We start from the raw sequence: 27,435 nt of genomic DNA, 5'->3' as shown, positions 1-27,435 counted from the left end.
TGACAGAATATGCAGGGTTGGTTCGTCTCTTAAAGACAACTATGCGTAGATAAACTGGATTACTTTGCTCTAATCCCAGGGTGTAAAAAGTCCAAAGAATCTCAGCAGTCTGGGTCCGTGCATGCTTGGTCTCGGCCTGGATGTGTCTGCCAGGCCTTGCAGAGAAAGAGGACAGACCGCATTCACCTAGAGCAAAATCAGGCTGACACAGTAAAGATGTTTTATGCTTTGTTGAAACAGTAAGTGTCACGACTCTTGGAATAACAGCCGTGCTGAAAAACTGACACACTTTTCCTGCGGGTATGTCTTTGCATAAATTGTTCCCCTCTCTGCAAGAGTAACTGATACCATCTGTGAGCATTCTGGGCCCGTCACTCTCCTTCCCTTTCAAGCTGCCTGTTTCTCTTCTCTGCCTCTTTTCAAAGGTGCAGGCATAGAAGAGCCCCCCGCCCCACCCCCGCACCCCCAGCTAATGGCCAAACACTGAGTCTGAGCTCCGTCCCCAAGCCTTTTAACCCCTTGCTTCCAGCCCGGCATCTGAAGGCGAAAACAATCCTCGGAGCCCGGCCCTCCCCCTGCCTGTGATAGGCTGCCTGGAATAGCGACAGCCTGTGTCACCGAAAAGGGCAAAGCCTTCGGAAATAGAAACAAAGTTGGTTACAAATCACACCGGTTTTTTTTTTTTCCCACCCTTCTTTAGCAGGCGACCATGGGGAAAGTGACCACTGCTGTCAGAGCGGGCAGCGGGGGCGGCTGGGTGCCGCGGGAGCGCCTGTAACTTCTACGCGACCATGGTACCTGTTGAAAACACCGAGGGCCCCGCTCTGCTGAGCCCGAAGGGGAGAGCGGCCGAGACGGAGGGCAGCGGCACAGCCAGCGGCAGCCGGCATCCTCCCTGGGCCAGAGGTAAAGTGAGGCACGGGCCGGCGGGAGCCGCGTGCTGCCCTCGGCTCTCCCGCGTGTGTGTGTGTGTGTGTGTGTGTGTGTGTGTGTGTGTGTACACGTGAGCGGGCGAGGTGCGTGAAGAGAAGGGGACAGGATCCGGTGGGAGCAGGAATGACACGGAGCTGTAATGTGCAGATCCAAGTCCCACGACTGGCAGGATGGTCCGTCGACTGTGTTGGCAGAATGTAGAACTCTTTCATTTTGGGACGAGTGACTGGCAAGAGAGTCCCATGTGTAAACACACACACACACACACACACACACACACACACTTTCTCATTTATTGGCACAAATGGGCAATCTGTAACATTTAGAACCACCGTGTTTTAAATCAGTATTTTCAGTAGGCTTCAGAAAAGTATTAGTTATGTAATCAATGAACACAACTTTCTTTTTTAAGTTCCCAGCCTCCGTTTGTAATGAATTTGTAATGAATTGAAGCCAAAACCTCTGTTTGATTTGCTCCTGCTCTCTTTCCAACTGGTCTTTCAAACTGAGGTTCCTTTAATACTTTTTCCTTTCGGAGGTGAAATCTGAAAAAATTGTAATTCATGTCAGTGATCTTTGCTCTACCGAATGTTGTTCTTTACTTCCACATGTACCAATCCCACAAACACGCTACGAGCTTTTGGCTATCCTTTCTGACTCTTTCAGTTGCTTCCCAAAGGAATAGAAACTAATCATAATAGGAAATTAAATCAAACACAAATAATTCTCTCTCTAAGGCTTTCCTCAGCTCTGCTCGCCTTCACCATGCCATAGATTCCCAGGTCATAGATCGGAATTTCATGAATAATCCAGAATACTAAATGATTGAAAAGACCTGTACCTTTCCCCTTGCGATGGCTCTATAAAGTTATGTTTGATTCCTGGGTTTGTCTGATTTTGGACTTGAATCCACGACCCCTCTGTCGGAGGCATGGATTGGCTCCTGGGCAATGAGAAGCTGTCGGACTTCCCTACCCTGCTCCCTGCTCAGCTTTTCTCCTGCTTTCCCACTTCTGGTCAAGAGTGACTGTCTGGGGTCATCCTTCAGGATGGCCGAGCCCCTCTCTTACACAGGGCTGCCCCTTCCTCCACGTGTGCTCCCTGGCTCGTTAGTCTCAGGACAGCCCAGGGAAGCTTGTATTTGAGGGCCCAGGGAAAGAATCGCAATGTTCTCTCTGAGTTCCTGAAAGACTGAGCTCCAGAGCCACTGAGGTGGCCAAATCAACAAAAGGGTTCACTAAATAGTTGGTGATAATGTCACAAAGAAGAAAAGAAACTTTGTCCTGAGGGGGCCTCTACAGCAACAATTAAAAATGGACTATTTAATTTTGATACAGCTTTGAAAGCACGGTGTACTCGTAATAGGTTAAATTGTGCAAGAGCGTAATTACCCTGAAGTAAGGTCACAAGGATTTGTGTTTGGAAAGATGGAATATACGCACAAAATGCAATGTAACGTGCAACTGTTTCTGTTCTAAAGAAATGATAAATGGATAAATACTCTAAGTTATTTTTTAAATTTAATTCTAAATGAACCTTTATTATACAGAAAAGGAAGCCAAAATGGTTCCCCCAAATCTTAAATGAATAAAACTTTGATTTGTGCTATAGTTTCCATTTAGATGAATACAGACATGTTAGTATTACTTGTGTAAATTTTCCTAAATTGTCTGAGACATCTCTTGGTACTCAAAAGTGATTATATCTATATATCTATATATCTATATCTATCTATCTATCTATATCATCTATCTATCTATATCTATGTATCTATCTATCATCTATCTATCTATCTATCTATCTATCTATCTATCTATCTAATCTACCGAATGCATAGTGTAGGCTCGCTGTGTGGTTTGGGCTTATACTTTAGTCTGTTTTGTAAAGATGCTGAAGCTTAATGAAATAATGCTTGTCAAATACTTCTTTTGACTTCTTTGTATTTTAAACTTTCATAGTTTCACCCAGGAAATTCAGAGTATTTAAATATGCTCGATAACTATCATTCTAGTCCTACATTTGAAGATACACACTTTTCTATATTCCTAGATGGGAAAATTAAAGCACAAAGAGGAACAAGTCACACAACCCAGGGAGAGATAATTAAATCATTTGAGATACTGAAAAACAAATCAAAACAAAAATTCCTAAACTCCATGATTGCACCCCCAGATCCTGCTCTGCCAACCCCTTCTTCAGCGGGAGAGAATGCTTTGTTCCAGCGACTAGAAGCTAATGAACTTAAATTCATTTTCAAGAGGTTATGACTCAAAGTGCATGTATTTTCCATAAATGCTTTAGTGTTCATAGACATGTATAATTGACCTCATAGTCAGGGTTGAGCTCAATCCTGGTGCCTAGAGCCGACCACAGTACAGGTGATATTAGAAAAGGCACTGCTAGAACATCTCACACGAGGGAGAGAAGACGTGTGGTTGGCCCGAGTTCGTTCAGTGCTGGTGCAAAACTGACCGTGGTGTCTCTGGCCCGGGAGGCCGGATGCCTCCTCCTCCAGCTCAGATGGGTCTCCCAGGCTCTTCTAATTACATGTTTCAAATGCTTGGTTAGAGGAAGGGTTTCCTTAAGGCCCCCTCTATCCCACCAGCACCTGCCCAAAGTTTCAAAACCAAGAACAATATTCATTGTATGAATGCAGGTTCTCAGCCCAGCACGTCCAGCTGCCAAATGCACTAGAACCCAGGTCCCTAGAACGGGACGCACTGACCCGGTTGAAAGGGCTGGGCTTCATCCCCACTAAGACACTTCTCAATCCAAGATGCCACAGCCTGAGCCTCAAGAAATGCACACTGTGCTAATCAGCTGAGTATCCACAGGCGATTGATATGTAAGAGAAGTCATCATGGCACCTCTAAAGAAAAGAGGGAAGGTAGAGTAAAGAAAAACCTGAGGCCAGTGGCTCCCTGCTCCCTTCCCACCCCTTGTATCCCGGAGCAGACTCCTGAGTGGGGCCACATTAGCAAACCACAAGTCCATCACTTCTCTGCTTATGCAGGCCATGGTTTTGAGGTCAGGGCATTTTTACTATGCTCTTACTGAGTCTTGGATTCCCAGGGTTAGCCTAAACCAGGCCCCCTTGAATTCAGTCAGGCTTAGCTTTCTCAGGCTTCTTTGGGCAGCCCCATAGGAAGTTTACTTGTCAGACAGCTGAGGAGACTTTTAGAAGCAAGCTTATCCCCAGGGAAGTGTAAGTCAGGCCAACCAGCTTGACCTCATAACAGAGCCTTGCTTGTGAGAGGGACAGTTCTAACAACAAACCAGTCATTTTGGGAAGACCCAGGGCCTTAGCCATTACCATTTCTCCAGGCTTTCCATATATCAAAGAGTGACAAAACCTGTAACAAAAATTATTGTGTTTTAAAAACACACGTATTTAATAAATTAATGGCTGATAACAACAAAAAGTTATTGTATGCAGCTTGCTATTGCCAAGGGAGTGACGGGATTTACAGACATGTGAATCTGTGAGGGGTTATAGACTCTTTTTGTCTGGGAATAAGACCAGGTTTAAAGATAGCCATCTCTCTTTTCACTTCAGGAAGCTTATCTCTATACTTGTGCATGTAACATCACTTGGAAATCCCATCAAAAGTCTAAACTTGAGGCTTTTTGTGACTGTGAAGTTCCTGCAAGTGGCATCTCCAAGACCTAGAAAGAGAGAAGGCACTAAGCAAACATGGTGTCACCTGTTTCGCCACAAACTCTGGGTGTTGTCTGGCTCATGCAGTCAGGGCTCTTGTTTCTCTTGGGGATCACTGTGACCTGGAGAGGGCAGAGAGGTTGCCACTTGCCACAGACTCACTCCGGGCGGCCATCGCAGCTGCAGACATGCATCAGTGGGCATCTGCAGGTGGCCAGGCCTGGCAGACACCACCAAAGCCTTTATGCAATGTGGTTGACCTGGGGAGGACCGAGGTTAGTTAGCAGGCACCAGGGTGCCTGAGCTGGTTTTCCAGCTCATGTCTGTTCGAATAGGTCAATGCCCCATTCCCAGTCATTAAATATTTTTAACATCACCCTTCTGTCTAGCACCCCGACTGCTAGCAGGAGCGGAGGCCTCTGAGATCCCAGGAACAAGCCTAGTGGTAGCCCTTAAGGAGCACTGTTTGTGAATTTTTAACGGGGTACGTTTTAGTGGGCTGGATCTTCTATTACCTGGAAAAAAAAAAATCTCAAAATATAGTGAATCCATCCTGGAGCTGCCTAAGGAAACTCCAATTTACATGTGTAAATCAAAGGTGATTCAGCCCACTTTAAAATGCTATTTTTAATTGCCGTAGATGTATGGGATTCTATTTTTCATTCAAGAATGGTTAGTTCTTGAATATGGTTTTGTAGGTAGCATTTTCTCAGTAGTAGGAACTTAAGCAATACTTAGCCTAAGGGTGTGAAATGTTCTGAGAGCTCCCAGTGGCGTTCCATTAGTGCGCAATTAGCTTGTGCCTCTAAGCATTGAAACAGCTATTTACTCAGATTGGGTGAGCAAGCATGGGTTGTATACGATCTTAAATGGAGCAGAGTTGGGGCTCCCTGGTTCAGTTTTTTCTTCATGCACAGTCTTCCGCAAGAAGATGAGTTATTGAATAAAAGAGGGGATGAAAGCCATGTAAAAAGACATTGAGTTATGGTGGTGAGTAAGGGGGCAGGTTGGAATGGGCTTCTTCCCAAGGGGCTTTTTGACCAAATACCAAATAAGGATAATTTTTCATCCATCTTCCCTCAGAAAGTACCCAATCTCCGTTAAAGGCAAAAGACTTGAAATCGCCCCAGATATTTCCCAGCTGAAACTTTGAGTCAAATATATAATCTTTGTAGTGAAACATAAATTCATAGGGTCCTTTTAAATTTAATTTTGGTTTGTTTTGGCTCATTGGTATCATTTTATTTCCTATGTAACAACCCAGTCATTTATGAACTTGCTAAATGGCTATGCCTCGGTGATAAACTAACTTTTCTAAATAATTTAGGTAGAAGTAATAATAAGACTAAAATAAATGATCATGTTATTTTATTTTTAGTAGCTTTCCTTCTTTTTTGAACAATTACTCACTTTATACCATTTTGCCAAAATATCAGGGAGAAAAATGCAGTCCTTTGTTTTACTTATAAGAGTATTTTTTTTTCCTTGAGTAAATCAAGTGTAATTCACCTTTAAGCTGTTTCATGGTGTTTCCCTTGGAAGTAATTGTTTCTCAGGAACACTCATGACTCAGGTCAGCCTGGCAGAGTGAGGCTCTGGGGGCTGTTGGTTACATTCATATTATTTTCTCCAAAATGTACTCCTGAAATGCAGCTGCTTTTCCACTTTGTGGCAGTTGGAGTTGGTAGCAATGTGCAATGCTCATTTAGAAACCAGCCCGCAATGGCATATCAGCCTCAGATGTGCAAGACTTTTACGAATAGAGAGAAAAGTTGTGATTAAGGTCAATTTGTAAGGTGAGAGAGCATTCCCAAGCTAATGAAATGTTTCGAGTCCATTGGGAAACAAAATTGTTGAAAGCCCCAGGCAAAATCACAGGAAGAATTTTTCATGATGTAAGCCCAATTATGTAGGTACTGCCAAAAACAAAGGAATTCGAGAATTTATGAAAAGGCATAATTGTTATGCTGGAAACAAGGTATCATTTTACTTCCTGCGCTATCAGTAAGGGAGACTGTTTCAAAGTTTTACTTGCTTGTTATGGCGATTTTACCCCACGGATTCAGACTAAACAAATCCTTGTTGAATAATGATTGTGGGTCAAGTACTTCTTTTATTATCATCCCTTCTTATCTTTACAACAAGCCAACGAGGTAATATTATCCCCGGTTCGCAGATAAGCAAACTGAGGCTAAGAGAAAAACAGCAAACATTACCATGCCGAACGCAGTTTTCTAGCTCATGGATTCTCATAACAACTTTATGAAGTAGGTAATGTTATTATCTATATCTTAGGAATGAGGACACTGGGGAACAGAAAGGTTAAGGGACATGTCACAAGCCAGCTGGTAACTCGTCAGGCACCTTGGTTCCTGACTGTACCTTCACCATTCAGCCCAGGCCCCTCCCAGAGAGAAGCAAAGGGACGTGCTTCAGGAAGCATGGGTAATGTGTGGCAGAATCTCGGTACCCTAAGATCCAACCCGGGGTTTTGCCCACCTGAGGGTTTTGCTCTCTCTACTTCCTGCTCTGTTCTGGGATCTGATCTGGGATTTGGGGTCCCTGTTACACTCATTTCAGAACTTTATTGTTTTTTATTTTAGTTAGTTCCCTAATTTTCCATGCAACACATCTTTGGCTATCAGGTTATAAGTTTCTGGATAAAATATATATTCTGGTACCTATCAGAGTTCTGAGCTGGCCACAAGTACTGTGGGCTTGGGAAATACTGGGCAATTCATAAGTAGTAGGAACTCTGCCTTTCCTCTGTATTTCCATCAGGGATCACATGCATGTGGGACAAGTAACCACCGTCTTGAGCCTTCAAATCCAGATGTAAGCTGGGAAATCTCTCCGCGAAGGGCTCACGGTAACCACCGTGCTGCTCGCACTGTTTATGCAGACGGACCTGTCACCATCTGTGCCCAGCACAGTGGCGGCACATATACATGCTTCATTGTTAAATGGGTAAATGAATTAAGTGTTTGTCCAGCTGAACTAAAGAACATTCTGCTTCAGCAATACTTATTGAGCTGGATACTTCAGAGTGAAAAAAGACACATAAGACATTACCCATGGCTATAGATTTTACCAGCTCATCAGAAAGATATGAATCTAAGTAATTAGAAGATGATTGTTTAACCAATGTTAAGTCTACTAAGACTCAGACATGATGCTAGATCCTGCGTCCAGTGGTGAATAAGAGACATGCACACGATGCAGATGCTTATTACCAGCTGGTGGAGAAGGACAAGAGATGGGGGAACCCACGATGAGGAAGGTAGCCAGATGAACGATGATGCTCTGCTAAGGACTGGGGTGGGGGGGGGAGCTCTGCCAGCTTTTAATGGATTCTGGGAGATAGTAGAGCGAAGCTGAATCAAGAATGTGTAACTGAGGTCAATGCGTTTACAGAGAGCATTATAAGCTGAGAAAATAGCTTGTGTGCCAGTTTTGAGAAGAGAGAATGGTACATTCGGGGACCTACAGATATTTCTGTATGACGAGAGCAAAGAGTTCATCCAGGGGCCAGAGGATGACAAAGGAATCTCAAGATGTAAGCAGGGACCATATCAGGAAACCTTTGTGCTAAGTACCATGAGAGGGAGAATTCTTAGGAAGAGACCGTATCAGTTTAGAGAAACCAAGCCAGTCTCTGCAAGCGATCACAGTGGGGACAGAACTAGGGGCCCTAGAGAGCCTCTCCAGCATGTTGAAACCTGCGAGTTCCTGGGGCCACTATTCTTTTAATATTTCAATAAACAGAGCTCTAGCCCCTATAAGGTTAAATCCACATGCCTCCTTGCTCTCTGCCCCTCTCTGCCAATCCTCAAACACACACTGTATCCCTTAGGAGTCTTGTTCTTCCGATCACTTTTTGGGCGAACTTCCTGTCTCCACAGATTGTTAACTTTCACCTCATGCAACTTGTCTTTTCTTTTATCCTTGCTCCAACCCATATGTGGATCACAGCCTTTTTTCCTTCCCATTCTCAAATCCCACTCATATGAGCTCTTTGTGGATCATTACTATGATTTGAAGAGAGCTATAGGGCAATTAGATATTCTATGGGCCCATTCTTAAAAGTCTCCTCTCAAATCCACCATAAGGAATTTCTTGTAAACCAACTTCTGTAAAACCCTGTGGCCTGTGGCCCTCTTGTTTCCTTATGTGGCTTCCCAGCCCCACCCCTCCCCCACAACCTGACAACAAGTCTGGGTATTTTCTTGCATTTCTCCTCTTTCTGGGCATTCTTTGCCATTCTTTCTTGAACTTTCTTTCTCTTGCTCTCTCTGTCTGTCTGTCTTTCTCTCACACACACACATCAAAATTTGTCCTTTATATTATATGAAACATCTTGGCTTTTCTTCTTCTCTCTCTTTCCCATAGTCTTTTATGTTACCAACTTGCCCCATGCACCTCTCCCTTAACACCCAGGAGACCATCCAGGTATTTACGTTTAGTAAATAAAGTGCCCTTCCTAAGAGTTTTACATCCACAGGCTTTACAATATTATTTGTTTCTTCCCAGTGTATTTCCTTAATTTAAAAATTTTAAATGCACTACGGATGATTCACAGTCATTTTCAGATATGTAGACTCCTTTAACAACTCCTGCAACAACTTTATTTTTTTAAATTTTTTTTTTAAAGATTTTATTTATTTATTTGACAGAGAGACAGCCAGCGAGAGAGGGAACACAAGCAGGGGGAGTGGGAGAGGAAGAAGCAGGCTCCCAGCAGAGGAGCCCGATGTGGGACTTGACCCCGGAATGTCGGGATCACGCCCTGAGCCGAAGGCAGACACTTAACAACTGCGCTACCCAGGCGCCCGTCCTGCAATAACTTTAAATCCTCACATCATACTCTTTGCAGTTTGTTATTTATCTATTTATTTATTTATTTTAAAGATTTTATTTATTTATTTGACAGAGAGAGACAGTGAGAGAGGGAACACAAGCAGGGGGAGTGCGAGAGGAAGAAGCGGCTCTCAGCAGGGACCCCGATGCGGGGCTCGATCCCAGGACTCTGGGATCACACCCTGAGCCGAAGGCAGATGCTTAACAACTGAGCCACCCAGGCACCCCTCGCAGTTTTATATTTATATATTGGAAAATACAGACTGATAGAGAGTTACTGTGCAATCACTGGCACTTTGAATTTTTTTTTACATTTTTTTCATCATATCTGCATACGTTTGAAATCTTAAAGTACAGAGATGTATATTACTATTGTTTTCCAACGTTCACTAATCATTGATGGGATGAGGATCCTTTGTAAAGACTTTGTTAATTCTCGAATGTCCGTAGCTCACCACAGCTCACACACACTGAGAGCCCCGTCCAGGAAACCTCAGAGGTCTCTAGATGACGTGGTTGCTGGTTTGTTCTGCACATTCACTCCCCGCCCCTTACTTGTCTATTGAAAATATCCGTTAAAACATGGAAAGAGAGGCAACATGACAAAAGCATGAAAGCCATCTATATTCATCAGTGAGTTAGCATTTAACCCTAAATAAGATGCAAACATGGGCCTAATGCATAAAAGGCAGTAAAATTTTAGCTGTGCACATCCTCCCACTGGGTATCCCTAATTGAGAGAATTTTCAGGAGCCAGCTGAAAGGAAGTCATCTCCACAGACCCCTGGAGCCGCACTGGCAGAGGGTTGAAGTTTTGCTTCACAGTCCCATCTTCTCAACCATCCTGTTACCATTACTTCTCTTTCTCTCTCAGGGGCTACAGTTTTCAGGATGTCAGCAACTCTGGGCAGGTAGGAAAGACAGCTCATTGCATTCCAGAACAGGAGATCAGTGTTAGGAAAGGACAAAGGCCGGATGAGCCCCTGGAATGGTGCCTTCCAGAAGCTGTAGTTTGGCAGGTCCTGGTTTTGACAAGCAAAGAACTACAGGCTCCTTTAAATCATGCAGGAATCATATCTCTTATTCCTAGTCAGGGGTCCAAAAAATGGAAGCAAAAAAATTCCTTCCTCAGTCCAGTGGAGTCACACCAGAAAAATAATTTCCAGACATCAGAAATTTGGCCAGCAGCTGTGGTGTCGTTTTGAGTGTTGGTGAGGTCCAGAGCCGACAGCCAAGAAAGAATTCTTGAGAAGTCTTTGTGCAAAAAGGTGGTTTTATTCAAGCACGGGGGCAGGACCCATGGGCAGAAAGAGCTGCCGCACCAGGGTTGTGAGGGGTGACCTATTATATACTTGGGAGTTAGGAGAAGGAAGGAAAAGGAGGTTTGCAAAAGAACTTTTTTATGCTGAAAAGGACCTAGAAGATACTGGAGGCCTTGCCATTGTCAGATTAAGGTGGTTTTTCTCTCTAGTAAAGCATTGACATGAAGACAGTGGGGGTTTCCTTCTGGAAGTTAGGTTATTGATAAGAATGCATTTTTCTTGTTAATCACTAAGACAGTTCGTAAACTGGGAGAGGCTCCTGTCTTTTTGGACTGTGATCTCTATTCGTTAACCATTTGTTTTTGGTTTTGTTTTTTTTTTCCCTTCCCTTAGTCTTAGGGCAGCCCGGTGCTCCTGAGGAACGTCACACAGATCCCACCTGGTGGGGGGGGTGCGGGTGTCAGCCTGTGCATTGCCCTCTGCTGGCCGTCTGCTCCCTCATCAGCTGCACATGTCAGTTGCTCCTCCTGGCCCAGCTAAGACGAGCTCCCAGCTGCACCCGGTGGCTAGAATGAGGTGTGTCAGCCACTGAAAACCCAACAGCTGCTCTAACTCCCTTCTCATTTTCTGCCTTTCCTATCTGTGGAACTAAAATATTCAGACACTCATGTCTCAGTCTCTCTTGCCAAGATGGACCATGAAACCCACTGGGTCTGGCCAAGGAGACATTAGGGTGAGTCTTTAGCTGGGTCTGAACATTAAACTGGCAAAGACAGATTAGAGGAGAAAAGCATCCACATGTGTTTCATGTACGTTCTACGTGACACGGAGCCTTCGCCAGGAAACAGAGACTGTAAGAAATGGCTAAGCCTGAGCGTTTGTATGCTGGGTTTGATGAAGAGTGGACAGCCACGGAGCAATATGGCAGGTCAAGCTGTCCGAGGTAAATGTAGGAAACTAGGGGAGGCTTTGCAACGCCTGTTTGTTCGAATCCTTCGTGGCCTCTCTGTGTCTTCAGAGAAAAGATTGCTCCCTTCCTCTGGGTGTAGAGAGGGCCCCTCTCATGTGAGGGTTTGTTACCTGCTTCAGAAGAGAAGGGCAGGGGGAAGGTCAGAGGGACCCTCCTGCTTCTGCCATTTTCTCAAACTCTTTCAGCTTAACATAGTCAGTAAGCTAAGGTACCATGTTTTAGGGGTAGCATATCCTGAAACCCATCATCTTCCATGGTGCTTCTGGAAAGTTCCCTCCCTGATAAAAGGAAAAAGGCCTTGCCCCACGTCTTCTTCCATTGTCACCTGCCTTTGAATTTGGTTGTGAGAGAATTTTATGCCTGGAGCTGCGGCAGCCACCTTGCACATATGGTGACAAATCAGGGACAAAAGCCAACCCTCTGAGGAGGCGGGAACAGAAGGATGGATAGAGTGTGAATCCTTGGAGACACCAAACTCAACTTGGTCTTCTCGCTAATTAAACAGTAAATGCCACAATGTTTTAAACCCTTGTTTTTTAGGTTTTGGTTTCTTGCAGCCAAAAATATCATAACTGATCTGGGGGCTGGGTAAAGAGAAGACTGCAAATCTGGCCATTGGCAAGTCCATTTTAAAAACAAAGGCAAGGGATGCATTTTAAGATTTCTTTTTTAAGGGAACATGCGTAAGTTTGGGAAAGCATCTGGTTTCTGTTCTCTGTAATTTTTGTAAAAGTGGACTCTGAAAAAAGAGATTAGGACCATGTCTGACAATGGAAATAAATCGAGGTGAAGACGGCACCGAGGACGGAGGTGTAGACAGAACTGTGTGAAACTGTAATAACTGTGAGGACACAAAAGCTGCAGGTGCAAAATTATTATCTGAAATCTGTGACGTGGAAGATAAATGGGAGACACTCTTCTAGGTGCACATAGAAAGGACAAGAAGACGGAGATAGGAAATGAGATGAATATATACAACGAACACATAAATAATGACTACTAAACAAATAGGGGGGAAACCCCAAATTCTAGAAGTCTTTTCTCAATAGAAGGACTCAGGTAGGAGCAGCAGAATTTGGAAGAAGCAAGCGCCCAGACTTATCCTCGTGAAAGTCCCACACCGAAGGAGGGAAGGAAGGGGGGGAAGCGAAAGACAAATGAGTGGAAAGAAGAAAGAAAGAAAGAAAGAAAGAAAGAAAGAAAGAAAGAAAGAAAGAAAGAAAGAAAGAAAGAAAGAAAGAAAGAAAGGAAGGAAGGAAGGAAGGAAGGAAGGAAGGAAGGAAGGAAGGAAGGAAGAAAGGAAAGAAGGAAAGTTCTACATGTCATCAGCAGACGAAGAGAATGAACAGAGCAAGAGGCAGGGAAGGGCGAATAAGCCCATGTAAACCATGTCCCCTCTGGGTACCTGCCCAGCCCACAGAAGTCGGAGAAGATTGGTTTCAGGGAAGTGTGTCTGTACAGCCACTACTGAATCAAACCCAAGATTTGACAAATGAAAAAGAAAGCAAAGTCAAACAATAGCAGGTGTAGCGGGAGGCTGAGTTTCATTGTACTCTGAAGAGGGTTAGGGGGCTGAGGAGGGGGAGAGTGCTGAGATGAAGGCTAATGCCCAGGATTTACCATGGAAGGGGGCCCCGCACGTGGTCTAGGGCCAAGAGGCAGCACCTGGGACCTTTGGCAGCTGTTGGAACAGCACACGTCAACCCTCCATGGGTCTGGGGGAGCTCTCTGGCTACGCCGGCGCTCCTTCATGCAACATCCGATAGTCTGTACTGAGCGCTCGTGTCAGGCCCCGTGTGGGTCCCTTGATGGTGACACTCCTACTCTCAAGGTGCCCCCGATCTAAGGCAGGTGACAGGCTTAACTAAATATAATCCAGGGTGCTGTGAAGTCACGGAAGGAAAGGCAAGGGAGAGAAAAGCAATCAATGCTAACTGAAGAGAGGCCATCTGGAAAGGTTTTGTAGAGAAGGGGAGTCTCAAACTGTATCTTCAGAGATGACTCAGATTTCCCTAGGCTCTGAAGTTCGGGGAGACATGCCGTGAGGGGGAACAGCTGAAGAGGAGCTCAAGTCCAGGAAAGTGAGTGGCATTTTCCAGAAACAGCAAGGGGTAGGAATGGGCTGAAGACCTGGTGCCTGGAGACCGCTGTGCAGCCTGGAAACCTGAGTCCCCAATGGGGCTGCTGCAGTCTGAACATCTAGAGAACAAGTTCGCACACGGGGCGGGTGCTTCATAAAGTATAAATGTACACGTGGTAATGAAACAATGTATGGTCTCTTCGGCGGTGCTAAATGACCAGGCTAATAATAGCGCTGGAAGCTTTATGGAAACGCTAATACTATGCTGCTCAAATGCTAAGCATTTATGTAAATATGAGGTTGTATATGCTGACTGTTGCATAATACGATATATTCATCTTAGTCTACTGACAGAACCTTGGGCAGGAGAGGACCAGGGATCCGTATTCTGGAGTGCTATCATTCATTCTTTTATTCAATCACTCAACAAACATTCATTGAGCATTGACCTTGTGCCAACGACCATAGATGAGAATACAGATAGAAAGAAAGCAGAGTTCTTGGCTTTAAGGACTTTCAGTTTAGTAGGAGAAGACAAATGGGTAAATAAATGAGCACCTTGAAAGATGACAGGTGCCCTAGAAACACATTCTTTGGGCAGGAGGAGCACCGAGGGGTTAAGGGTGAGGCTGCAGAATAAGGCAGAGCAAGGTGGCCTTCCTGGGGGAGGTGGCGCTTGAAATGACTCTTGAAAGATGAGTTGGGATAAAAGATACTCAGGGAGGAGGAGTGAAGAAGGGTGGTAGCCACACCTGCAAGGCCATCTGGGGGCCACTGCAAGTTTTTCTTGAGCATAACATGAAGGAGGGGGAAATTTCTGAAGCATTCTCATGGGCCCACGCTGTCTAATCCCCTGGCTGCCCGCCACAAGAACGTGCGTGCACATGCTCTGCCGCGTGCTGCAGGGTTTAGTGAGCCGGCAGGTGTTCACTGTGTGTCCGTGATGTGCTTAGGCTGTAGCAGGCATATGGGGAAGGAAGGAAAGCAGAGAGCAGGCAGAAACTCAAATATTATGGAAAATTGAGCGTCTCGTGTGCCAGCCAGTTACAGCGTGGCTTCCTGTGAGTCACCACGAGTGGCCGACAATGCAGCCATTGTGGCCTCGCCCAGCCTGCGGGGCTCCTGCCTTCTGCGTCCTCCATGTGGGTCTCAGGGCGTTCACGTGAAGCCCCTTGCTCATGACTGCATCTCCCATGAGCCGTCTTACTTTCTTACCTTGTTATAGAATCATCATTGCACCAGAAGGTTCACTGCTGGGCTTGCAGCCAAGCAGCAAGACACAGAGGGAGGCATGACCCAAGGGCCTGCGGGCACCAGTTGCAAGTGGCTTCGTGACATCTGCAAAAGCCGGAGAAGTCTCTGTGGCCCCTTGGAGAAGATGAATGTGAAGAAAGGGGCCCTGTGAAGCAAGGCCATGAGCAAAAACGGGTGGAAATGCTAAATTTCACCAAGAAAATGAAGTGCGAAGTGTTTGACTTTAGGGCTGGATGTTCTTTGAAAAACACCCGTTGTAATTCCTCATCCTACCCTCTCCTCTAGCTCTGGCTGCTTCTTCTGGACCCAGCGAGCTGCCCAAACTCTCCCATCTGTGTTTAGGCAAACATAAACCCCACTTTCCAGCCACGCGCTCGTTCTTCCTGTTCGTGGCCAGATTTCTTGGAGAAGTTCTTTCTCCCTTTTGGCTTCTGTAGGATAATGCCTTGCTTTTATCATCATCAACCAAAACGTAGACAGTAAAAAAAGCCCACTTTTTATGTCTCTCTTCATTGTTTTTATAGGCTAAAATAGCACCAGGAAATTGTCCTGTGGTGGAAGTCCTACAGTGTCACGGGGCTGTAGTCCCGGGGCCCTAGGGACTGACCTTCCACAGGCTACTGTGGGCAAGTGGGCATCATGAAGACTGTACAGGAACGTCAGATAAGTAGCAGCACCGAGATGAGAGAAATGTGTTTTGGTCAAGCATATCACAGGGAAGATAAACTCTTCAAATAAGATACAGACAGTTCAGACCTCAGCTTAATTCTGTGGCATATAACCCATGTTGGTAGGCCCCCTGATGTAGGAATAGGCTCATAGAATATCTTGGGCACCTTTTTAAGCTTTTCAAGGCCACCCCCTAGACAGATGACAGATAGATAGATAGATAGATAGGTAGATAGATAGATAGATAGATAGATAGATAGATAGATAGATAGGTGATATATAACATTTTTTAAGAACTTGTAATTTTATAAAAAGAATTTTTAGTAATTCATATGGAAATAATTTTATTATATCTCTGAAGAATTATATGCAGTGGTAGCGGCTGGGTCTCCAGAGGGACATTGACAAACTGGGATGGTTTCCAGACCCTTTACGCACATCCCAATTTGTCGGTGTCCCGTGAACCCTGACTAAAAGAACAAGGCATGTAAAGCTAAGTCCAGAAAAGGGACAAAGAAACTGGATCCCTCTCCCGTCAGGAGCATTTCCCCCACAATATAAGAAGCAGGCTTTGTGACTTGCCTCACCCCTCACAGCCACTGCTCCTCACCTCACCACCTCAGACTCTGTCTGAAGTAGGGTGATAGAGCATCAAAGGAAGGGACTCTTGTACCTCAGGAGGTCTTTTTTTTTTTTTTTTTTTGGTAAGGCAGCCCTATTTCCCACCTAATAAAGAGGGAAAACAAGGAAGGGGAAGGAGAAGGGCAAGGTGCCAAGGACAATCTTGTGCTACTCAAGCAGTTCCGGAGTCTGTTCCGCCATGTCCTTGACTCAGTATCCTCATGCTGCCCTGTGTCACTCAAAATCCCCTCCTGGGGTGCCTCCCACAGTCGGCCTTATTAGTGTTTCATTCTCCAATGACCCTCATTTCTTTAATCTGAGTATCAGAGACCAATTGCCAAAGCACATAGAAGCTAATCAATATGTCCAACATAGATAAAACGATAAGTAGTGATACGAAGCAATACAATATCCTTATCCAAATGTGAGGATTTGACCTGATTCTCCTTGGGGTAGAGAAATATGTTGCTCTACCACATTTGGTGAGTGTGTGTGTGTGTGTGTGTGTGTGTGTGTGAGAGAGAGAGAGAGAGAGAGAGAGAGAGAGAAATATGAGGATTTTAAGATCACAATGGGGAAAAATCTGTGGAAATTTAGGACATGAATGAGTCTATAAGAGAGTACTTTGAAGTAATTTTGCAATTAAAAATTACAGCAGTGCATAATAAATGATAGATAATAGAGATATCACCAGAATATTAAGTTTCTTGGGGGACAACTACGTAACTACATCTGGTTTCTTTCATTGCTACAGATATGCCTTCCAGTACCTAGGAAAATGTCTGCCATGTACTGGTACTAAATATTTGCTTTCTGATTAGCTAGATAAATTACTGATTTAATTTCAATTTAATGGTTTGTGTTCACTGTGCTCATGAATTAATTTTATATTACTGTGGATTATTGCATTTTTATTTGTTCCTCCATCTAACTATTTAATCCTTTTTAGATTTATTTTTTGAAGTCACCTATGTCCCAGGATCCTGGAGATGGAAAATGCCTTGGCTATTTCTGATGGGAAGAGATTCAGACCAACTTTATTTGATCTGCTTCTTTTCCTAGAGCTGAACAGCATTTTTTAACCCCCTGCAATGGTAGGGTTAAATAGCCCTCGCTTAGCCTGTGATGAATGTGTGTCCACACACATTTCTAGTCCATTCTATACACATCTCAGTTCTTTTCTTCTCCATCTCCTTGCTGTTGTCTCCTCTTTTAAATGTTGGCATTCCCTAGGCCCCAGTCCTATTCCTGTTTCTCCTGTTCCTCTGTTGATCTCCCTAAGTGATCTCATTCATTCCCATGACTTTAAATCCTAGATACATGCTGCTGAATCCCAAAAACGTATCTCCAGCCTTGACTTACCTTTTAAGCTTCAAATCTGTATATTAGTCTGAATTGACATTTTTAACCGAAGTTCTTATAGATAAAACAACTAAAACATTTCAGTAAATATAAAACAGAACTTCTGATTTCTACTCTTCCTTTTACCCTCAGTCATAACCAGTTCTCTTCTCAGGCCTCCTTCAGTAAGTATATTGCCCTGAACAATATATAGGCCCGTAAACAGGGTATTGAACATTGTGAAATCACCCAACCAATGGCTCAAACCATGGAGCCATCTAGGGTTCTGACCCACCTCTTCACCTTCTAATTCCAATTCATGAACAAGTGTAGTCGTTATTACCTCCAAATTCCCTTGAATCTGTCTCTTTGTCTCCAGGTCTACTCTGAACATGCAAGTCTAAGCTACAAATATCTCTTGTTAACTCTAAGGCAACATACTCCTCCCTGATATCAGTCTTGCTCCTGGAAGAACCAGTCTGCACCCAGCAGCAAGAAACTTGGTGTCAGTGCCCCCATACCGTTTAGTGTGCATTGACCCCTTTAGACTCGGAAAACCATAAAAAGTTGTCACTGACTTGCAGGGCCCTGTTTGAAGTGTCCCCTCTATCTCTATCCAAATTTAGTGGATCCTATTCAGCTCTCCAAGCTGATGCGTCCCACATATGATGTACTGGCTGTCCAGCAGTTCCAAATACATGCTTTCCTGTGTCACACCTTGCAAACTATTGTTTCCTGTGCCTGCAATGCTCTTCCCTTGATTAGTTTTTGTTTTGTTTCTTTTCTGTTTTGACAAGTTACAAATATACAAAAACGTCCACATACCTACTTCTGAAAATTAATGACTGTTAACATTTTGCTATTTTTCCTCAGTTTTTCACATTAAAATAATAAAACAATATGAAGTCTCTTTTGTTCTTCTTCCCCCCACATTCCATTCCCCTGCCTCCTTCCTCGGAGCAAGTAATGGATGTTGGTGGGATGTCCCTCCCCTGCTTCCATTTCTTTCTTCCTTCCATCTGGTACAACCTTAACTTTGTTAAGGCACACATGAGCACACTGACACACAGACACACACACACCCAATACCCTCATAGGTTTCAGCAAGAGCCAACTGTGGCCGGATGTGGCCAAGGACATATGAGGGCAGGGTTCCTGGAGGCTGTGCTTCATTTCAGCCCAGGCTACACAAGGGGAAGCCTGTAGCACTTCTTGAGACTTCTGCCCTCTCTACTCTGCCTCAAAGGTTTGCCCTTAGAGAACAGCCTGCAGCGGGACCCGAGGAACCCGGCTGTCTGAATTTCGGATCCAACGCCAAAGCAGGAACTAAACAGTGTTCTTGTTTGTTCAGTCTTCATCATCTGTCATCTGCTTATCTCTCATAGCTGTCTGCTAGTAACTAAAAACAACATCAGCATCACAAATAAAAGGAAGTGACTTCCTCCATGTCTCCACCCTCTCCTCCCAAAAATGAAAGAAACAGGATATTTCCTTTTACATCTAATCATTTTTGTTAATATATTACTTTACTATATTTATGTGTGTGCTTATAGTCAGGGCTCTGAAAAACTTACTTATACAAGGTTAAGTCTCCATTCAGACATAAAGTTATTTATATAACAGTGCAGAACTGACCTCTCTGTCTCTTCTCTCTGCCCGTAGGTTGCGGCATGTTTACTCTCCTGTCATCTGTCACTGCTGCTGTCAGCGGCCTCCTAGTGGGTTATGAACTTGGGCTCATCTCTGGGGCCCTTCTTCAGATAAGAACCTTATTAGCCCTAACCTGCCACGAGCAGGAAATGGTTGTGAGCTCCCTCCTCATCGGGGCCTTGCTGGCGTCCCTCACTGGAGGGGTCCTGATTGACAGGTATGGAAGAAGGTCTGCCATCATCTTGTCATCCTGCCTCCTTGGACTCGGAAGCCTAGTCTTGATACTCAGTCTATCTTACGCGGTTCTCATCGTAGGCCGCATTGCTATAGGGGTTTCCATTTCGCTCTCTTCAATTGCCACGTGTGTTTACATCGCAGAGATCGCTCCACAACACAGAAGAGGTCTTCTTGTGTCCCTGAATGAGCTGATGATTGTCATTGGCATACTTTTCGCCTACATTTCAAATTACGCGTTTGCTAATGTTTCCCAGGGCTGGAAATACATGTTTGGTCTTGTTATTCCCTTGGGAGTTTTGCAAGCAATTGCAATGTATTTTCTTCCTCCAAGTCCCCGGTTTCTGGTGATGAAAGGACACGAGGAAGCTGCTAGCAAGGTTCTCAGAAGGTTGAGAGCCATCTCGGACACAACGGAGGAGCTCACTGGGATAAAATCTTCCCTGAAAGATGAATATCAGTACAGTTTTGGGGATCTGTTTCGATCAAAGGACAACATGAGGACCCGGGTAATGATAGGCCTGACACTGGTATTTTTTGTCCAAGTCACCGGTCAGCCAAACATATTATTCTATGCATCAACTGTTTTGAAGTCTGTTGGCTTCCAAAGCAATGAGGCAGCCAGCCTTGCCTCCACGGGGGTCGGAGTTGTCAAGGTCATCAGCACCATCCCTGCCACTCTTCTTGTGGACCACGTTGGGAGCAAAACCTTCCTCTGTGTTGGCTCCTCAGTGATGGCAGCTTCACTGGTGACCATGGGCATCGTGAATCTCAACATCCCCATGAACTTCACCAATATCTGCAGAAGCCATAGCCCCATCAACCAGTCATTGGATGAGTCTGTGTTTTATGGGCCAGGAAACCTGTCAGTCAGTGATGACACTCTCAGAGAGCGCTTTAAGGGGATCACTGCCAACACCAGAAACTCCTTAATGCCCACGAAAAATGACATGGATAAGAGAGGGGTGACGACCTTACCAAATGCTGGACTGAGCCAAGCTGAATACCAGATAGTCACAGACCCTGCAGACGTCCCAGCTTTCTTGAAATGGCTTTCCTTAGCCAGCTTGCTTGTTTATGTTGCTGCTTTTTCAATTGGTCTAGGACCAAGTAAGTATTTTATTTTTTATTCCTTCCTTTGCCCTTATGAATGTTAACATACTGCTTTTGACCATCAGAGCATCTTATGGCTGTGGTACTTTTTACATAAAACTACTAGAAGTAAGATGGGATAATACTGGCCACCTGATGTTTCTACTAATGTGGAAAGTATGCTTAGCTCATACTTCCTTTCTGAAATGTGCAGGGCTGGTATTCAACAGAAGGATTAGTTTTCCATTATCTGTCACATGAGGATAATTTAACAGCGATTGATTGGGGATAAACAGACCTCGAAAGATATGTTTTGCCCAAGAGAACATATTGTTTTATGAAAGCAGTTTACTGGGATAACATTCTCTTCCATATCATTCTTGACTTCTTCATAAATGGAAGAAAAAAAATCAAGCATTTAGATTTTCTTAAAGACACACTAGTGGAGGCATTCAGTAATAATGAAGAACAGGAAGTGATGAGTTGGGAAGGAGGGTGGATTATTCCTTTAAGTACCATATATTTTATCATCCGAGTTACATCCCTGAGCACTTTCCACATTAAGCAGGAAAATGGGAGTCAAGTTACTCCCATTCAATACAATATAAACAATTTACAGGGAGATAGCTTATTTTATATAGTTGTCTTATTTTATATAGCTAGTCTACTCCAAGGACGAAGCTTAAATACTTCTCTTGAGCAAACTTTCTAGAGGTTTCTAGAACAGGTTGTTTGTTGCAGTTCCATGTCTTTCAGCTTCTCACCCAGTCTAAATCTCTCTTTAGGGAAGTAAAGTGTAGTCTCTCTCCCAGCCTCAACTCTTACACCTCTCTCTCATTCTCTCTCTCTCTCAGACTGCTCTCCCCGTCTCCGTTTCTTCCTTCCTCTCTCACACAAAGTCTTGTTGTTGTTTACAAGGATCAAGGACCAAACAAATGTGCTCAAATAAAAGGACGTAGTGGAGCTTGGAACATGAGAAGACATGAGTTATGTTGAAGGAGAAGGAATCTCGTGGACAAATTTAGTTTTCTGGTGCCAGGAACTAACAGTGTTTCTAGAAAAAAAAGTCACTTTAGGCTTGCTTTGGTGATCTACTGTTAAGTCATTAGCTATTCATTCAGGTGATATGCATCAAGTGGCCATTTTTTTCAATAACAAAGAGCTATGCTAGATGTTGGGGAAACAGTAATGAACAAGACAGACACTGTCCCTGTCTTCAAGAAGATTATGTCTGAATTAACTGAGCTATATTTCCTGTGTCTGCTTCTTTCTGGTCAGCAACAAGCAGGTTTGGCCTGCTTAATCTCAATTCACGAATAACTGGCTTTGCAGATGGCTGTTATGGCCTCTACTGCAGCTCTGTTTCCTTACCGTGCAGTCTACTCCCACTTCTAAGTGAGATCAGTCTCTGGGTATTGACTCTTTCAACTTCCAGAATGAGAGAAGGAATCTGATTGACTTCTCTTTGCTATGCAGAGTCATAAGTGGTTGTTCAGGGACGCCTCTAGGCCACATGGTCCAAACTGTGGATGACCAGAGCTGGCCTTTCCTCTGGCACTAGGAGTAGACAGATTTGCTTATAAAAAACTGTGGATGGACAGGTAGAGTAAGGACTACAATACCATCAGCCTCTGATCTCTCTGACTTGTTTCTGAACCCTGGCCCTCCTTGTTAAGACTTAACAATGGTAAATATTATTAATAAACAGTTTCCTAGAAACAGGTTTCTACTATTATTTCAGGATTCAATCATCTTGGGTGTGTACCTGGGAGACATTTGTCTTAGTGTGGGTTACTATAACATATCACCAAAGGCCGGATGTCTTAGACAACAAAGATTTCTTACTCACAGGCTAGAGGCTGGCAAGTCCAAAATCAAGGTGCTGGCAGATTTGGTGGTTGGTGAGCACCCCCCTCCTGGTTTGCAGATGGTCACCACTTTCTTAGTGTGTCCTCACATGGCGGAGGAATGGAGAGAGAGAGAGCTAGGTGGCTTTATTATGTCTCTTCTCATAAGGGCACTAATCCCATCAGAGGGCTCTACCTGATGACTTAATTACCTCCTACAGGCCCTACCTCCAAATATCACATTGGTAATTAGGACTTCAACATATGAATTGTCCAGAAAATACTTACATGGTTACTCTTATATGTAAAGCTAATGACATTTGAGAAAGCATCTTCTACTTTTATTTTTAGAGATTCTAAAGTCCACCAGAATAGCAAGATACGAGTGTTATTTTGTACCAAGGAACAACTTAACCTTCTTTGCGAACTTTTCTATATTAATAAGTACAGTCAGTTTTGTTCATACGATAAACATATTGTCCTCACTGATTTCTTTTGCCAACATCTTTTTTTTTCCTATGGAGTCACATAAAGCTAAAAATATTTTTCACATCAATTTTTTTGATCTAATCTTTTGAAATATCAAGAATCAACTAAGAATCTAAGGAAAGCTTAGCAAAAAGAAAAGGATGCTTTCTTTGTTTTAAGTCAGAGAAACTTTCAGGTTAACAGAGATTGTGACATGGCACATATTATATCCGAGACGTTAATCTTAAACTCCTAGAACCCCCCTATTCATGGTCAGAGTTTTCCCCGGCTCATACTACCCTTCTCTCTTTAGTTTTTGGGTAACTTCGAAAAGCGCAGCCCATTCGCAGTCACTAGCATATCATCTGATATGTTATTGTATTAGAGCAAGAATTCCCCATTTCAGGAAACTTAGTTTGATTTTGAAAGAAATTATTGGGGGCTGTTTGTTACTTGCCTTTTAGGATTCTTTGAAGAGTATTCTATACTAATTCTTTCAAAATGTAATTAGGGCTTTAGATTTTACTAATATTCATTGACACCAATAATGTCAAATACGTAATAGGAAGACTTTACATACTTTGGAGTATTTCATTTTACCTTCACGACAAGCCTGTGAAGAAAGAGTATTCACCAAATTTTATAAATGGTGGCACTATATTTCAGACAGGCTAAGTGACTTTCTCAAATAATTGAAAATACCTCTGGTCTTCTGAAATTCAGTGGTAATGCCTAGTCCAAGACAAGAAAAGATAGTCCAGTGTTGGTCTTGTAAATAAATGTCAATTCCTTTCAATTTAGTCTGCCATGAAGATACATTAGAAGTAAGAATGAATGGAAATAGTAGATCACTGTCCATCACAGAAAGCTATTAAATGGGTCACTCTGCATTTTATGCAAGATAGAGAGACAGTCTCTCTTTTTCTGAAGCTCTGCTCAGTAAGCAAGCATGTCCATTTATAAGGCTGAGCTACAGGATAACAGAGGGAGGATAATGATAAGTCTTGATGTGCTCTTACTTGAATAACTGAATGTGATTAAGATAATGTTTAATGTGTATTTGGTTAGAATTCAAACTCAGCCATAACAGAGACCAAAATAACAGTGGCTGAAATAAGGTGGGAGTTTGTTTCTCTCTCACTTAGCAACTGGGTAGTTTTGGGTGCTATGGAGGCTTCCAGGGTCAGGTGTCAGAAGCCAATAGATAGTATTCCCAAATCTCCCTGTAGCCAGTGCTTTCATATTGGTCCTCAGTCTATCATGATGACTCTTTAAAAATACTAAGATGCATTTTAAAATTTCATCACCTTTTTCTGATAGCCAATGGTCCCTTGAGAATAAGTGAAAAGCACAAAGTACTATCAATTAAAGGGAGGCTGGGTATAGAAAGGCCTGGATAATAAGGCAGTGTGAGCAATTCTATCAGGGAAGTGGAACCACAGTGAGGGATAGGGGACAAGGAATTTCTTACAAGGGTTGCACTTCACACAGTTGTGGAAGACACTGAGAAAGCAAAGGCGGCGGTGAGAGGAAACGGAGAAAGTCACTCCTCGGGGCCACAAAGAGAAGCTGGTGAAGAAGCCTGTGGAAGCCTGTTGTCTCCGCATCTGGCTGTGGCCTGCAGTCTCTGCAGGTCAGCAGGGCCGGGGAAGAAAAGCTGGACTCAAAGCCAGGGCAAACTGGAATCTGTGAAAAGCGATTGGAGCTCGCATCTGTCTCTCACCAGATCAACACTGATGACACTGGCCACATTCAGAAAAACAGGTGTCCTTCTCTATAGAGCCCTCACTGTGGGCCTGGTCTAGTAGTAGGAGAGGCTTGAGGAGGGGACCCGCGCACTGGCTGCTTCTCCAGACCAGCAAGGAGAGGCAGCAGGTCACAGCAACGTGACAAACTGCAGTGATGTCTAGGACCCAGCACAGGGCTGATGAGTCACTTTGGCCTTCCAAGTCTCCTGCAAATTTATCTTCAGGCCAGCCCTTACTGAAAACTACACAGGGGAGGGAACTCTGGAAAACGTAGTCCCAGCTCTGCTAAATGGACACAGTACAGAACCGCCAGGGTAATAAACTCTGGGCGCAGAAAGAATAGATATGAATATGAAAAAAAAAATTCCAGAAGGTCAAGGGCCCTGAATGCTCTCATCAAATGCTGTGATAGATATTTATTTCTTTTAATTAAAACATTAATTGTTAAACTGTATGACTAGCTTCCATTCCATCTATTTCTGAAAAGAGATGAGGTCATTAAATTAATGTCTCTTGGCTTTTGTTTCTTTAGCTATAAAACCAAAAACCACTCTTCTGCTAATGCATTGGAAAAGCTTCCACATTTATTTTCTCAGGGGTGTTCATGATCTCCCTTGAGCTGATGACTCTCATTTATCTCTAGTTCTATCGTGTCATATGGCTTCTAGTTCCTTTTCTCCTAATGAGTACTGGATTTTTCCACTTTTATGCTTCACTATCAGCCCAATGCAAGAAGCCCAATGCTGAATTCTTTTCTCCCTTATGCCAGGGGAACGTCCCATGCTGTCATTCAATCTGAGCTCTGGGGCCTTTTCTCAATCCAGTCAATGACCAAACGCTCTTGCATTTCCCCTCACAAATGGCTCCTGTGTTTATCTTTTCCTTCCTGTTTCTGCCATCCCAGTCCACCCCTTATGAGCTCATGTCTAGATTCCTGGAAGACCTTTCCTGTAGTTCTCTTAGGCTGCAGACTCTTCCCACGCCTACCCATCCTTCATAGGAGGGCACCTTTATTACCGTGTTGCTCATGTCAGCATGGATCACGAATCTTCCATGGCTTCCTACTTTCTATGAAATCAGAGAAGTCAAATACCTTTCAAGATGAAGTGAAGATGAGAAATGATCTAGCCCACCATATTACTTTTGTAGAAGAGAAAGAAGTCCAAGAGGTGGAGGTCACACAGATTTAGGACTAGAACCCCAGGCCTCTGGAGCCTCATTCCATCCTCTTTCTACTACTGTCTGACTCCTCTCTGAGGGAAAGATGTTGTGATTTTCAGGGCCCGTCATCATCTTACCCAGCTCTGTCTGGGTGCCTGCACAACTCGGGGGACACCATTTACCTTGTAGTCAGTGGCTTGGTGCTCTGGGTCCACCACTCACGCAGAAGTACATACAGACGCCTCATGGGCTGAGAGGTGAGGGACGCCCCCTGCCCACGTGTAGCCCTCCCTGCGCTGCTCTGTCTCCCGTGCTCCACAGCCCGCTCCAGAGACACAGGCCCTGGAGGCCCTTTTCCTTCCCTTCTACTCGGCCTGAACCCCTCCTATCTTTAAAGCTTAGTGAAAGTCTTAATCTCCTGTATGAATGCACCCTGTTTCTTCGAGGTCTCTATTTCTATGAACTACGAAGTATTTCTAGTGTAGCATAGTTCAGGTCTGGGCAACAAAGAGCCTGAATTTAAAATCAGAAAGGCCGGGTTCTTCCGATTCCAGCTATTCTGCCTACTGGCCGTGTGATCTTTAACTTATCAATCATCTCTGAAGCTGTTTCTCATCTATGAATTGGGCATAACAATGCTTGTTCGATCTCACAGGTGTAGTGAGTGTCCCGTGAGCTGATACAAGTGTTTGGGATGTTGTCGCCTACGGTGGGAGCAGAAGTCACAGTGGGTGTGATAACACGAATTAGTCCTAAATGATGACGTGTATTGCTTCTGTGTGTTATTGTTTTGGTTTATTGACCAAATATAGTTATTAGAATAAGCTCTTTGAGGGAAGAAATGACCGCTCATATTTTTTTCCTTCTCCCCCTCTGAGTGAGCATTGCGTAAGTCTGTTTGGAAACTATGAAGGAATACATTTGTGTTTCTAAGAGGGAGGTTGGGGAAGAAGCCGTTTAAAGATGAGATACAAATATAAGAAAGATCTGAAAGTATGTTTTTTATATGTGTCAAGCTGTCTCCAGGGCAGGCCAAGCGCCACGTAAGCTGGAAATTCTGTCCCTGCTAGTCACTGGCCCGAGGCTTTTTGCAGAACAATCCATCACTTGGTCATAGTTCCAAAAATCTCTTTCTGGTTTTGCCTATAAGATAAGACGTAGGGAAGTTTGGCATGCTCAGAAATAGGGCTTTTCTTTGTGAAGTCGTGAGGAGTTATTTGGGAATTTCGAACTCAGAGTATCTAAAAGTAGATCTGGCTTTGTCTCGGACACCCCTGCTTTTTCCTGCTGTGGGGAGAACAGAGCTCTTTTTGCTAATGAGATGAAGAATCTCATGGTTGAAGGAGGTTTGGGTATGGGCAAAAGAAACGACCCTTCATCTCATGGTTTCTCCGATTTATAATTGCAGTTCCAAGGACTGAGCTGGGTTATATGTAGGTAACAAGGTATGGGTTTGATATTTTAGAAAAGGGAAGGCATGGACTTTGAAATATGGCACTGGCCAGAGTCGAATCTCAACTCTGCCACTTGCCGGCTGTGCAACCTTAGGGAAATTAGTGAACTTCTCTGTGCCTCATCTTTTATCACTTA

General features: G+C 43.9%; 1 protein-coding gene across 3 annotated transcripts in view; it reads left to right on the top strand.

Annotated features, from left to right (window-relative positions):
- The first annotated feature begins 594 nt into the window (after positions 1-594).
- Positions 595-27,435, top strand: part of SLC2A12 (solute carrier family 2 member 12) — a 55,871-nt gene continuing 29,030 nt past the window's right edge. For 2 of the 3 annotated variants that reach the window (XM_045805506.2, XM_045805505.2), the window contains exons 1-2: positions 597-906; positions 19,308-20,639. In XM_045805506.2, the coding sequence (XP_045661462.2) occupies positions 792-906; positions 19,308-20,639 (1,447 nt within the window). In that variant the 5' untranslated portion in view covers positions 597-791. Of the gene's footprint in view, positions 907-19,307; positions 20,640-21,475; positions 22,341-27,435 lie in introns of those variants that run through there. The other variant, XM_087865502.1, reaches the window with a different exon arrangement.

This window comes from Ursus americanus, chromosome 11 (genome assembly GCF_024610735.1).
Source record: "Ursus americanus isolate L20-20 chromosome 11, mUrsAme1.1.p, whole genome shotgun sequence".
Taxonomy (NCBI): domain Eukaryota; kingdom Metazoa; phylum Chordata; class Mammalia; order Carnivora; family Ursidae; genus Ursus; species Ursus americanus.
Note: the sequence above shows the minus strand (reverse complement) of the source record. Positions and strands in the feature narration are given on the sequence as shown.